Source organism: Hemiscyllium ocellatum, chromosome 5 (genome assembly GCF_020745735.1).
Source record: "Hemiscyllium ocellatum isolate sHemOce1 chromosome 5, sHemOce1.pat.X.cur, whole genome shotgun sequence".
In the NCBI taxonomy this organism is placed as follows: Eukaryota; Metazoa; Chordata; class Chondrichthyes; order Orectolobiformes; family Hemiscylliidae; genus Hemiscyllium; species Hemiscyllium ocellatum.
In genome coordinates this window covers 15,233,294-15,248,338 of record NC_083405.1, presented here as the reverse complement: position 1 = coordinate 15,248,338, position 15,045 = coordinate 15,233,294, and the positions used below count along the sequence as shown (strand labels likewise).

Below are 15,045 nucleotides of genomic sequence, written 5' to 3'. Positions count from 1 at the left end.
TGGCCCCAATCAGTTTAAAGCTATAATTGAAAAAGGATAGACCGGATTTAAAAGGTGAGGTTCTAAATTGGACATGACCAGCTATCCTTAGTAGCCACACACGCAGATGACAAGCAACATGAATTCGACTGGGACAACACTACTATTATAGGACAAGCCAAACAGAGAACAGCCAGGGAATTCCTAGAGGCATGGCACTCATCCACAGGTTCAAATCAATAAGCACATCGACCTGGACCCAATATACCGGCCACTGCAACGGACAGCTGGAACTGACAACCGGAAGCGGCAGATTCAAACCACTACAAATGCTGTAGAAAAGATCACAGAAGCACTTCACAGGAGGCTCCCAAGCACTGAGGATGTCACCTAGACAGGGGACGAAACGTCTGCAAAACAAATTCTCAGCTCGGCAAACAGAACCACAGCATGGCGTACAGCCAATTATGATTGTATTAGGCAAGGACTTTCAAAAGTTGGCTGGATGCTGCTACAGGAATGCTTGGAAAATGGGAAGCCTTCAAAAAATGAGACAGTGTCCAGAGACAGTATGTTCGTTTTAGGGTGAAAGGAAAGGCTGGTGAGTTAGGGAAAGCTGGATGATAGGACAAATTGAGTTAAAAATCACACAACACCAGGTTATAGTCTAACAGGTTTGTGTGATTTTTAACTTTGTACACCCCAGTCCAACACCAGCGTCTCCAAATCGAGACAAATTGAGGTTTTGGTTAAGAATAAGGAGGAAGCGTATGTCAGGTACAGAGATGGACTTAAACCCTTGCAAAATATAATAGCAGTAATGTATAATTAACAGGGAAATCAGGAGGGAAAAAAGGGGCCTGATATACCTTTGGCAAATATAGTTAAAGTTGATGCAAAGGGATTCTACAAATACATTATGGACAAAAGGGTAACTAGGGAGAGAGAGAGTACCATAAAGATCAGTAAGGCCACCTTTGTGTGGAACTGCAGGAGACACTGAATAAGTGTTTGGCACCAGTGTTTACTGTGGAGGGGGACATGGAAGATGTAGAACATGGGGAAAGAGGTAGTGGTGTTGAATATCTTAAAACCCATAACAATGGATAAGTCTCTAGAACCTGATTGAGCGTCCCCAACCCAGTGTGAAGCTGTGATTGCTGGCCCCCTTTGCTGAGATATTTAATGAGGTGCTGGAAGACTAAAGGGTTAGCTAATGTGATGCCACTATTTTAGAAAGGTGGTAAGGAAGAGCAAAGGACTGTAAGATTATAATACATTAGAACAGAAATTAGGCCATTCAGCCAATAGAGTCTGCTCTGCCATTCAGTCATGGCTGATAAGTTTCTCAACCCCATTCTCCCACTTTCTCCCCATAACCCTTGATCCTCGAGAACCCATCTATCTCAGTCTGAAATATACTCAATGATCTGGCCTGCACCACCTTCTGTGGCAGTGAATTCCATAGATTCACCACTCTTGGTTGAAGAAGTTTCTCCATATCTCCATTTTAAAAGGTCTTCAATTTACTTTAAGGCTGTGCCCTCAGGTCCTAGTCTCTGCTACTAATGGAAACATCTTCCCAACATCTACTCTGTCCAAGTCATTCAGTATTCTGTATGCTTCAATTAGATATGCTTCAAACATTCCTCATCTGTTAAGCTTTTCATTCCTGGGACCATTCTCGCGAACCTCTTCTGAACATGCTCCAGGGCAGATTCAAGTAAAAAGTGAGGTCTGCAGATGCTGGAGATCAGAGCTGAAAATGTGTTGCTGGTTAAAGCGCAGCAGGTCAGGCAGCATCCAAGGAACAGGAAATTCGACGTTTCAGGCCAGAGCCTGATGAAGGGCTCTGGCCCGAAACGTCAAATTTCCTGTTCCTTGGATGCTGCCTGACCTGCTGCGCTTTAACCAGCAACACATTTTCAGCCCAGGGCAGATTCATCCTTCCTGAGATACAGGGCCCACAATCTCACACAGTACTCCAAATGTGGTCTAATCAGAGGGTTATAGAGCCTCAGAAGTACACACCTGCTTTTATATTCAAGTCCTCTCAAAATAAGTGCCATCACTGCATATGCATTCCAAACTACTGACATAACCTGCAAGTTTACCTTGAGAAAATTCTGGACAAGAACTCCCAAGTTTCTTTGCACTTCAGCCTTCTGATTTTTCTCTCCATTGAGAAAATAGTCCATTACTCTATTCTTCCAATCAATGCGTATGACCTCACACTTTCCCACATTGTACTCCATCTGCCACCTCTTTGACCACTCTCCTAACCTATCTAAATCCTTCTGCTGACTTGCCACCTCCTCAATGCTACCTGTCCCTCTAACTATCTTTGTATCGTCTGCACACTTAGCCAGAATGCCTTCTATTCCTTCATCTAGATCATTAATATATTAAGGTGAAATGTTGTGGTCCTAATACAGACTTGCAGAATACCACTTGTCACAGGTTGCCATCCTTTGGAAGACCCCTTTTATCCCCACTCTCCGCTTTCTGCCAACTAGCCAAGCTTCTCTCCAAACCAGCAAACTGCCTCTGACACTATGGGTATCTTAGTAGCCTCCTGTGTGGCATCTTGTCAAATGCCTTCTTGAAATCCAGATAGATAGCATCCATTGACTCTCAGTCTAACCTGCTCCTTACCTGCAGATTTGTCAGGCATAACCTCCCCTTGATGAAGGAAGAAATGAGGATTGCAGATGCTGGAGATCGGAATCAAAACGTATGGCGCTGGAAAAGCACAGCCAGTCGGACAGCATCCGGGGAGCAGGAGAGTTGGCGTTTTGAGCATAAGCTCTGCATCCTAATAAACGGCTTATGCTCAATACAGCGAGTTTCCTGCTTCTCAGATGCTGTCCGACTGGTTGTGCTTTTCCAGCGCCACACCTTTTGACCCCCTTGATGAAGCTATGCTGACTTTGTCCTATTTTACCATACACTTCCAAGTATTCAGAAATCTCATCCAACACAATGGATTCCAGGATTTTCCTCATGACTGGAGTTAGGCTAACTGGTCTGTAATTTTCTGTCTTTTGATTTACTCAATTTTTAAACAGGAGTGTCACTTTAGCGATTTTCCTCTGGGACCCTTCCTGATTCTAGCGATTTCTGAAAGATCACCAATAACGCCTCCGTTATCTCTTCAGCTATCTCTCTTAGAACTCTTGGATGTGGTCCATCTTATCCAGGTCATTTATCCAACTTCAGGCCATTCAATTTCTCTAGCACCTTCTCCTTGGTGGTAGCTACCATACTCAGCTCTGTCCCTTACTCTCCAATTTTTGGGATATTGTTTGCGTCTTCCACTGTGTAGACTGACATGAAGTAATTGTTCAGTTCTTCAGCAATTTTAGTGTTCCCCACTACTATCTTGTGGGCGGCACGTGGCACAGGGGTTAGCACTGCTGTCTCACAGTGCCAGAGACCCGGGTTCAATTCCCGACTCAGGCGACTGACTGGGTGGAGTTTGCACGTTCTCCCCGTGTCTGCGTGGGTTTCCTCCGGGTGCTCCGGTTTCCTCCCATAGTCCAAAAATGTGCAGGTCAGGTGAATTGGCTATGCTAAATTGCCCGTTGTGTTAGGTGAAGGGGTAAATGTAGGGGAATTGGTCTGGGGGGGGTTCCGCTTCGGTGGGTTGGCATGGACTTGTTGGGCTGAAAGGCCTGTTTCCACACTAAGTAATCTAATCTCTCCAGCATCATTTCCCAACAGCCCAATGTCCACTTTTGCCTCTATTTTGCCCTTTATATATCTGAAGAAACTCTTAGTCTTCCTTGATATTACTGGCTAGCTTACCCTCATAATTAATCTTACTTTTTTTAGAAAAAAATTGTTTTAGTAAGCTCCCAGTCCTCTGGCTTCTCACTGTCCTTCACCACATTATAGGTTTTCTTTTCTGCTTTTTTGCTAGCCCTGACTTCCCTAGTCAGCCATGGTTGCCTCATCCTCCCTGTATCATGTTTCTTTATCCTTAGGGTGAACCTCAGTTTTGTCTCCTGAATCACTCCCAGAAACTCCTGCCATTGCTGTTCCACTGTCTTTCCTGCTGGGCTCCTCTCCCAGTCAATTCTACCCAGCCCTTCCCTCATGTCTCTATAGTTGGCTTCATTCAGCTGCAATACCATTAACTCTGATTCTATCTTCTTTCTCTCAAATTGCAGAGTAAATTCTATTATATTGTGATCACCGCCTCCTAAGGGTTCCTTCACCTTATCAAGTCTGCCTCATTGCACAACACTAAACCTAGCATTGCCTGTTCCGTAGTGGGATCCACCACAAGCTGTTCCAAAAAGCCATCACATAGTCATTCCACAAATTCCTTTGCTTGCAATCCATGACCAAACTGATTTTCCTAGTCCATCTGTACACTGAAATCCCTCATGATCACTGTAACTTTGCCTTTTCGACACACCTTTTCTAACTCCTCGTGTTTGGAGGCCTGTACATAACTCTATTTTTGTTTCACCTTTGCAGTTCCTCAATTCTACCCACACAGATTCTACACCATCTGACCCGACTTGGTTTCTTACTATTGATTTAATTTAATTTTTTACTAATAAGGGAACCCTACCCCTTCTGCCTACATATCTATCTTTGCAATAGGATGTATATATCCTTGAATATTCAGCACCTAATCCTGATCCCCTTGCAGCCATGTCTCCATGATGCCCATGGCATACCAGCCAATTTCGATAGACTCATCAACCTGACCTTGGTGATGGGCATGCTGTTGGAAGGAATCCTGTGGGACAGGATTGACATGTAGTTGGAAAGGCAAGGATCGATTATGGATAGTCAACATGGCTTTGTGCGTGGGAAATCATATCTCACTATCTTTGTTGAGTTTTCTGAGCAAGTGACATAGAGGAATGATAGAAGGCAGAGCAGTGGATATTGTCTTTATGACTTTCGTAACATGCTGAACAAGGTTCCTCATGGTAGACTGGTGAACAAGGAGAGCAAGCCATTTGGATACAGAACTGGCTAGAAGGTAGGAGATGAATGGTGGTGAAGGGTTGCCTTTTTGTCTGGAGGCCTGTGACCAGTGGTGTGCCACAAGGATCAGTGCTGGGTCCACTGTACTTTATTATTTATATAAATGATTTTGAATGTAAATATATTAGGAATGATTAGTATATGTACAAATGACATGAAAGTTGGTGGTGTATCAGACAGTGAAGAAGGTGACTTAAGGAGGACGATGCGACATGATCTGAAGGGGCGAGGATTGGCAGATGGACTTTAATCTGTAGAAATGCCAGGGGCTGTGTTTTGGTAGGGCAAATCAGGGGAGAATGTATACACTTCATGGAAAAGTCCTGGGAAGTGTTGCTTACCAAAGAGGCCTTGGAGTGCAGATTCATAGTTCCCTGAAAGTGGAGCCCTTAGGTAGATTGGATAGCGAAAAGGGGGTTTGGTGTGCTTTCCTTTACTGGTCAGAACATTGTGTATACAAGTTGGGAGGTGATGCTGCAGCTGCACAGGACATTGGTTAGGCCACTTTTGGAATATTGTGTTCAAATTCTAGTTTCCCGGTTATCGAAAAGATGTTGTGAAACTGGGAAAGGTTCAGAAAAGATTTATAAGCATGTTGCCAGGGCTGGAGGGTTTGAGCTGGCAGAAGTTGATTAGGCTGGGGATTTTTTTGCCTGCAGCATGGGAAGCTGAGGAGTGACCTAATAGGGTTCATAAAATCATGAGGGGCATGGATAGAGTAAATAGACTAGGTCTTTTCCCTGGGGTGGAGGAATTCAAAATGAGAGGACATCGTTTTAAGATGAGAGGGAAAGATTTTAAAAGTGGCCTAGGCGGCAACTTTTTCACAAAGGGAATGGTGTACGTATGGAAGGAGCTGCCAGAATTGGTGGAGGCAAATACAATTACAACATTTTAAAAAGGCATCTGAACGGGTATACAAATAGGAAGGTGTAGAGGCATATGGGCCAAGTGCTAGCAAATGGGACTAGATTGCTTCTGAGTGGTATGGACAAGCTGGACCGAAGGGTCTGTTTCTGTGCTGTACGTGTCTACAATTATCTCACAATCTTCACCCATCTGATGTGCTGGTTCATTTCTGACCTGTCTCTCCATTATTCAAACTGTCCACAATTTCAGTTCAAATTACGTAAATTACCATCACTCCTGGCTGTTGCAGGAATATTAATTACGTCTTTATTATTTCATTTCCCTTAACCTCCAGTCTTCCTTACCCACCAACTTCTGCAAGTTTAAAGACTCATATTTCTCATCTTTCTTCAGACGGAAACATGAATTCTACTTTTCTCCACAGATGCTGCCTCACATAGTGAGTGCTTCCAAAATTTACTTCCCATTTCCAGCATCTGGGGTCTTTTTCTTTTCTCGATGGATGATCCAAGATATTAATGAAATGACATCCTCATCCATACATTGTGTGCGCTTATGGTGACAAAACAATGGCAGACCAATTAAATACTGTTTTAATTCTGCCTTCAAGTAACATCCCAGAGTGTGAGAAAACATTGGATCTAGTGAGAGGGAGAAACTGAGGAAATTAGTGTCAATGGGAAATTGAACAATGTATTTGATGGTAACTTTTCAAGATTCTATTGAGTCTGGAACAGTTCTTATGAATTGGAGGGTGTCTAATGTAACCCCAATATTAAAAAATGAGATAAGAGAAACAGAATTGTACACAGGTTAGCCCAACATTGGAAGTCAGGAAAATGTGTGAGTCCATTATGAAAGATCTAATAGCAGTGTTATGACAGGATCAGACAAAGTCCGTATGGATTTACGAAGGGAAAATCATGCCTGACAAACCCATTGGAATTTTTCAACGGTGTAACTAGAAGAGATGATAAGGGATAACCAGTCGATGTGATTCATTTGGATTTTCTGAAGGCTTTCCACAAGATCCCATCCATAAAATTAAAGTAAAAAGTGAGGTCTGCAGATGCTGGAGATCAGAGCTGAAAATGTGTTGCTGGAAAAGCACAGCAGGTCAGGCAGCATCCAAGGAACAGGAAATTCGACGTTTCGGGCAAAAGCCCTTCATCAGGAATGAGGAAAATGTGTCCAGCAGGCTAAGATAAAAGGTAGGGAGGAGGGACGATGGAGATGTGATAGGTGGAAGGAGGTCAAGGTGAGGGTGATAGGCTGGAGTGGGGTGGGGGTGGAGAGGTCAGGAAGAAAATTGCAGGTTAGGAGGGCGGTGCCGAGTTCGAGGGAATCGACTGAGACAAGGTGGGGGGAGGGGAAATGAGGAAACTGGAGAAATCTGAGTTCATCCCTTGTAGTTGGAGGGTTCCTTGGCGGAAGATGAGGCGCTCTTCCTCCAACCGTCGTGTTGTTATGTTCTGGCGATAGAGGAGTCCAAGGACCTGCATGTCCTTGGTGGAGTGGGAGGGAGAGTTAAAGCGTTGAGCCACGGGGTGGTTGGGTTGGTTGGTCTGGGCGTCCCAGAGGTGTTCCCTGAAGCGTTCCGCAAGTAAAATTAAAGTGCATGGGATTGGAGGTGGTGTACCGACATGGATAGAGAACTGGTCAGCAGACAAGAAACAAACATTGGGAATGAACTGATCATGTTCCCAAGGGCAAGATGACCAGTGTGATACTGAAGGGATCAGTGCTTGGACTCCAGCCATTTGCAATACACATATTAATGACTAAGATGACGGAACTCCATGTAATAGCTTCAAACTTGCAGATAACACAAAGCTGGGTGGGAGGTTGAACTGGGAGGACGTTGCAGAGAAGCTTCAGTATGATTTGGCGATGTTGAGAGAGTTAGGAAATGCATAGCAGATGAAGTATAAGGTGGATAAATGTGAGGTTACCCTGTTATTGCTACCAAAGTGGAATGCGATTATCTGAATGGTAAAAATTGGAACATGGAGAGGTGCAAGGAGACCTGGCTGCCCTTGTACACGAATCATTAAAAGTAACTACAGGTGCAGCATGTAGTGAAGCATCATATGGAGCATGGGATTTCATAGCGAGGGGATGGGTTCATGCAATTGCACAGGATCTTGATAAGACTACACCTTCAGAGGAAGGATTTTATGGCTATGAAGGGGTGTAGCAAAGATGGAGCAGACTGATTGCTGGGATGGCAGGAAAGTCATATGGAAAAGAAATTGCATTATTGTAGAGCTGTCTTTAACAGAATTTAGAAGCATGACAGGAAATCTCAGAAGCTTACAGAAGTCTAACATGACTAGACAGGGTAAACTCAGGAATGAAGGGCTTTTGCCCGAAACGTCGATTTTCCTGCTCCTCGGATACTGCCGGACCTGTTGTGCTTTTCCAGCACCACTCTAATCTAGACTCTAATCTCCAGCCTCTGCAGTCCTCACTTTCACCAGGGGAATGGTGCTGCCAATGACTCAGCTGCCCAAAAGCAGAGGTCACAATCTAATAATATAGGGCAGTGTTAGAACCTTTGCTGATTTTTCACACTATTTTTAAAAATAAAATATTTCGGTTTGGGGCTGTGAATTGAGAGTTGCGAGCTGAATATGACCTTTGGACTGTGAGCAGCAGCTTGTGTTTAAAAGGAGAACAAACTGATAATTGCTAATGAGGCCAGGCCAGAAAGATAACTTTATGTTGATTTTTTCAAAAAAAAAATACTTGACAGACTTTTCAACTCAAGAGAGGCCTTATACTTGAACAGTTAACAGATGTTGAATGATCTCGTGAGGAAATGGTCAGTCTGGCAAGGAGAGACCAGAGTTTGAATTGGTTTTTGGAGTGAATTTAGGTCAAAGATTGCACTTGAAAAAGCTACAGGATATCCGATTGCTCCCGGATTGTCATGATGTGGAATACTGGGGTGGACGGAGTCAAAAATCACAACACTGGGTTATAGTCCAACAGGTTTATCAGAAACTGCAAGCTTTGGGAGCCCCCACTCTTCCTTCAGGCAGCAAATAAGTGAAAGAGAGGATATCAGACACAAAATTTATAACTAAATGATCATACAACATTTGCGAATGTATTGAACAAACTAAGATGGCTATTAAGTATTTAATCAATCCAAGGTTTGGGAGAAGATTTGTAGCTCGGGTGCTCATTGTTGTGATTCTGTTTGCCGAGCTGGGAGTTTTTGTTGCAAACGTTTCGTCCCCTTTCTAGGTGACATCCTCAGTGCTTGGGAGCCTCCTGTGAAGCGCTTCTTAAGACATCAATTACATGATCTTTTGTTTTAACAAGAAAAAAAGAACAGTATAGCACTGGAATAGGCCCTTCAGCCCACCAAGCCTGAACCTACACATGACATCTTTCTAAATTAAAAACCTTCTGCCTCTACATTGTCCACATCTATCTATTCCCTGCCTGTTCATGTGTCCGTCAAGACACCTCTTAAACATTGCTCTTTTATCTACTTGTGACACCACCTCTGACATTGCATTCCAGGCACAGACCACACTATGTGGAAAAAAAACTTGCCTCTCATTTCCTTTAGACATTCCCCCTTTTACCTTAGATCTATTCACGTTTATACCTCAGGGAAAAAGACACAGAGTATCCATTGTATCCATTCCTCTCAATTTCCTAAACATCTGTCGAATCACCCCTCAATCTCCAACGTTCAAGTGAAAACAAATCAATTTGTCCAATCTCTCCTTATAGCTAAAACCCTCTCCAAACTAGGCAACATTTCAGTAAAGTCTTCGAGGAGAAAGTGAGGACTGCAGATGTTGGAGATCAGAGCTGAAAATGTGTTGCTGGAAAAGTGCAACAGGTCAGGCAGCATCCAAGGAACACCTGAAGAAGGGCTTATGCCCGAAACGTCAAATCTCCTGTTCCTTGGATGCTGCCTGACTTGCTGCACTTTTCCAGCAACATATTTTCAGCAACATTTCAGTAAATCATTTCAGTACTCTCCACAAAGTCCCTATATATCCTTCTGGTAGTTTGACAATCAGAACTGTATGGAAGATTTGAAATTTAACTGAAATGCAGTTCCACACAACTGCAATATGACTTGCCAATTTTTATATAATTTATGCCCCCATACCAAACGTTTTCTTGACCACCTTATCCAATTGTGTTGCCATTTTCAGGGAATTGTGGACCTGTATACCTAGATCCCCTGCATGTTAAAGGTTTCTCGGGGTTCTGTCATTTACTATATACTTCCCCTCCAAACTTAGACATTCCAAACTGCATCACTTTGCATTTAGTCATAGAGATGTACAACACGAAAACAAACCCTTCGGTCCACTATCCTATCTACTTGAGACTCCATTTCAAGGAGCTATGAACCTACACTCCAAGGTCTCTTTGTTCAGCAACACTCCCGAGGACCTTACCATTAAGTGTATAAGTCCTGCTAAGATTTGCTTTCCCAACATGCAGCACCTCTCATTTATCTGAATTAAACTCCATCTGCCACTCCTCAGCCCATTGGCTCATCTGATCAAGATCCTGTTGTAATCCGAGGTAACTTTCTTCACTGCCCACTATACCTCCAATTTTGGTGTCATGTGCAAACTTAGTAACAGTACCTCTTATGCTTACATCCAAACCATGTATATAAATGACGAAAAGTAGTGGACCCAGCACCAATCCTTGTGGCACTCCACTGGTCATAGGCCGGATTAAGTTTGATCTGCCATTTCTCCCTTCAAGTCTCCAACCTATCTATATCCTTCTGTACTCTGGCAATTCTCTTTACCACGTAGTGTCATCAGAGAACTTACTAATCAGACCACCTACATCCTCCTACAATCAGTGATATACAAGGCATATTACAAACAACAGGGCTCCTAGCACTGATCCCTGTAAAACACAACTGGTTGCAGATCTCCTGTCAGAAAAGCACTTCTCCACTGCTTTTGTTTACCTTTGTGCTGCTAATTGTATTGTTATTATTTGTTAAGTCTTTTGTTTGAGCTGTAAATCTGTTGTTCTAGTCTCGAGTATTCACAAAGTTGGTACTTGTTATTCAACAAGTCTGGTTAGGTAACATTTGAGGGTGCATTTTGAGTGTCATTGAGTTTTCTAATTTTACTATGTTATGAATACAGATGTTGGTTGGAAGGCTGATTCAATTTGACTGTTGTAATTAATAAGCCACTTGGGACTGAAACGAGGAGCTGTCTCTTCACCCAGAGACGAGTGAGACTGTAGCAGAGTCTGCCCCATAAATTGGTTGTGGCCAAAATATTGAATATTGTCGAAAAGGAGGGAGATGGCGGGGCGGGGGTTGAATTTCCGAGGGCTGAAAAGGGATCGGAAGGTATGGGGTGAAAGCAGGAAAAGGTTATTGATTTTATACAGTGGGGCAGGCTGGAAGTCCTGCTCCTATTTTATCTGCGTACACTTCTTGCAACAATGACCTTCAAAGATATTCAAACTAACACGATGGCACAATGGGTTTGCTCCCACACAGTTAGGCCAGTAATTGAGCTTTATTTCATTAAGTGCTCACTCTAACATCTCAAGCCATTTGTTTGAGGCAAGATCCACGGCGGATCATTTGCACTGGATCAAAATTAGAAATGGCACTGCATTTGGTGATGTATACATTTTTCACTATACTCTTTGATTATGTCTGACAATAAAAGGTTATTCTGATTCTCAGACTAGCTGCTTACTTTACTTTCTCTGATTCAGAATAGAGTTGATAGGAACTGGTAACCTAGGCCCAACCATGTTCACCTCCTTCAATGGCCTACCCTCCATCTAAGTCTGATGTGGAGGTGTTTGCTGACGATTGCAAAATATTCAGTATCATTCACAACTTCTCAGAACTAATCTATGTCCATATGCTGCAACGTCCAGATTTGAATTGGTAAATGACAATTAACATCCACATCACACAACAGCTTGGCAATGACCATCTCCAATAAAGCAGCAATGCACAAACATTGCCCCTTGATGTTTAGTGGCATTACCATTGCTGAATCTACCACATTCTGGGGTTGCCACTAACTAGAAACTGAACTGGATAAGAAACACGTGTACTGCATCTACAAAACATCAGAAACTAGGAAATCCATGATGTATAAATGTCATCTTATCTCTGCCATGCCTGTCCATCATCAACAAGAAATAAATCAGAAGCGTGATAAATAATTGCAACTGGCATGCACGAGTGCAGTTGCAAAAATACTCATGAATATTAAAACTATCCAAGACAAAGCAACCTACCAAAGCTTCTCTGAAAGCATCCTCCAAAGCTATCATGCTTACCAGTCAAAAAGGACAGATGCATGAAGCACCAAGTTCCTCTGTAAGTCACACACCATCCTGATATGGAACTGCAGCACAGTTCCTCCAATTCACTGGATGTTCTATTCTAACAGCTCTGTGAACCACCTCCATCCAAGGAACTGTAGTGGCTCAAGGAGGGAGCTCACCATTGTCTTCTCCATGGTAACAGTGATGGGGATACCCACATGATATGAATAAGTAAGAACAAACTAATTGAAAGATGGATAGTTCATGTATTGGGTCTCTATATTTTTTTAAAATCACACAACTTTAATATTTAGCATCACATGAAATGAAGGAGAAGTAAAAGTGAAAGCATTATGCTGATGAAATCTGCAATTCAGAGAAGGTGACAGCCTAGTGGTTAAATCATTGGTCTGTTAATCCAGTGACCCAGGTAATGTCCTGGGGTCCTCTTTTTGAATCCCACCATGGCAAATGGTGAAATTTGAATTCAATATAAATCTGAAATTAAGTGTGTAATGATGACCATGAATCCATTGTCGATTGTGAGAAAAACCACCTGGTTCACTGACGTCCTTCAGGATAGGAAACAGCCAGCAGTACCTGGTCCGGCCTACATATGACTCCAGACTCACTGCAATGCAGTCAGCTCTTAACTGCCCTCTGGGTAATTAGGGATGGACAATAAGTGCTGGTCTAGGCCAGTGACACCCTCATTCCATGATTGAATAAAAAATGTGAATCAACACTGAATTGGCCATGTTAAATTGCCCGTAGTGTTAGGTAAGGGGTATGGGTGGATTGCGGGTCGGTGTGGACTTGTTGGGCCGAAGGGCCTGTTTCCACACTGTAAGTAATCTAATCTAATCTAATCTAATCTAAACACGAAGGGTTATGCACATTTTTCATAGTTGTAGAAGCCGATCCCCAGGCTCTAACACATTGATTATTACATCAAAAAATAAACAGAAAAAAAAATCATCTTCTCTTAAAAAGAACACAACTTTAAAATCTTCAAATATAAGAAAAAGATGCTGTAGCGTGTTAGGTCACAACAATAGTAAGAGAGTTAATCTTAAACCTCAATCACTTTGAAAAAAGCACAAACCAATTGTAGGCAACAAGAAACTTGAGGGACATATTAATCTAAAGGATGAACAAAAGCTTCCTGAGAGGATATCTGACACAATGAAAAATTGACACTCCCTTTACAATTTCCTTCCCTATCACTGTGGGTGGAACTACCTCAGATGGACTTCAAGTTGGGAAGTTAGTTAGTGCCATCACCTCATCAAGAGCAACAAATGCTGCTTGTCCAGCAAAACTCTCATCTCCCATGAAGGAGTACAAAAATATTTGTGGCAGTAAATGAAATATTTATTAGTATACAATGAACTAAGAATGGTCATTAAGACAATGCTCCATCACTGATGTTAAACATCTTACCATAACTTCCTGAAAGGTCCTCTGGTCATCAATTGCATTATCCACAATACATCCAAACTGTCTCAAATAATAGTAATTCTCTTTTTCAGATAAATAAAACATCTCTGCAGAATAAAAGATTAAAATGCATTGATTTCTGTTTAGTAATGATGATTGTTAGTTGAAAAGAATTAAAAACATCTTATTTTTCCCGAAGATATTGTGATTTAATTGTGCTCTTTATATCCATGAGTTAATATCTTCAAAGAGTTAGCTTGATACCATTGGTAAACTAAAAACAACTACAATTCAAAGTACAAATGCAGTAATTTGTGTGAAAAAAAAACTGTAAATGTTGAAAATATGAGGTAATTAGCAGCTGGGCAGTGAAAAAACAAATTAACATTCGCAGTAGACACATCCCGCAGAACCAAACTTGACTTTAAAATTGATTAAATCATATATGAACCTGGCTTTTCTCTAGATAATGACTAACCTGATGTACAATTCAATCATTTTCTATTGTCATAGCAATGGATACAAATAACTGTAAACGCAATGTTATCAACTGAAGGCATGTACTGTACCTTTAAGAGAGAATGAATGCTGTTTTGCACTTGACTGCTTATAAGCACCTGTGAAATGACTAACTAGCAGTCTCAGTTAAAAATCTCACAACACCAGGTTATAGTCCAATGGGTTTAATTGGAAGCACACTACCTTTCGGAGCATTGCTCCTTCATCAGGTGATAGTGGAGGGCTCAATCCTAACACACACAATTAATAGCAAAAATTTGCAGTGTGACGTAACTGAAATTATACATTGAAAAATGGATTGTCTGTTAAGTCTTTCATCTCTTTGAATACCATGATTGTTTCACTTCTTTCAAGTGTAAACCACAAAACCATTTTTAAAAAGGTTGCATTCTCAGTTTAGCTGTTAACAATGGTGATAGTAGGCAATATGTTGAAGGTTCTGGATTAGCGGTGCTGGAAGAGCACAGCAGTTCAGGCAGCATCCAAGGAGCAGCGAAATCGACGTTTCGGGCAAAAGTCCTTCATCAGAAAATCGCCCGAAACGTCGATTTCGCTGCTCCTTGGATGCTGCCTGAACTGCTGTGCTCTTCCAGCACTACGAATCCAGAATCTGGTTTCCAACATCAGCAGTCATTGTTTTTATCAATATGTTGAAGGTGTTAGCCCCCTGTGTTCTCTGTCTATGCCATGATGTTTAGATCGATTCTAATCTAAAAAGTAAGATAATGGAGTTTTAAATGAATGCATGCAGTTTTTGAGCAAAGTACAATGTAACCCTGCAAGTACAAATTTACCCCACAAAACGTGTGCCATCTAGACATGTGGAACAGCCATGGGAACCAAATTTGCACCCCAATATTCCAACATTTTTATGCACACGTTTGATCAAGACTTCTTCTCTATGCAGGATCTCCAACCAACTTT

At 42.0% G+C, this 15,045-nt stretch overlaps 1 protein-coding gene across 1 annotated transcript in view; it reads right to left on the bottom strand.

The window, feature by feature from the left end:
- myo10 (myosin X) overlaps positions 1-15,045 on the bottom strand; it is a 338,767-nt gene that overhangs the window by 184,858 nt on the left and 138,864 nt on the right. The window contains exon 9 of the mRNA XM_060824560.1: positions 13,606-13,709. Coding sequence (XP_060680543.1) covers positions 13,606-13,709 — 104 coding nt within the window. The remainder of the gene's footprint in view (positions 1-13,605; positions 13,710-15,045) is intronic.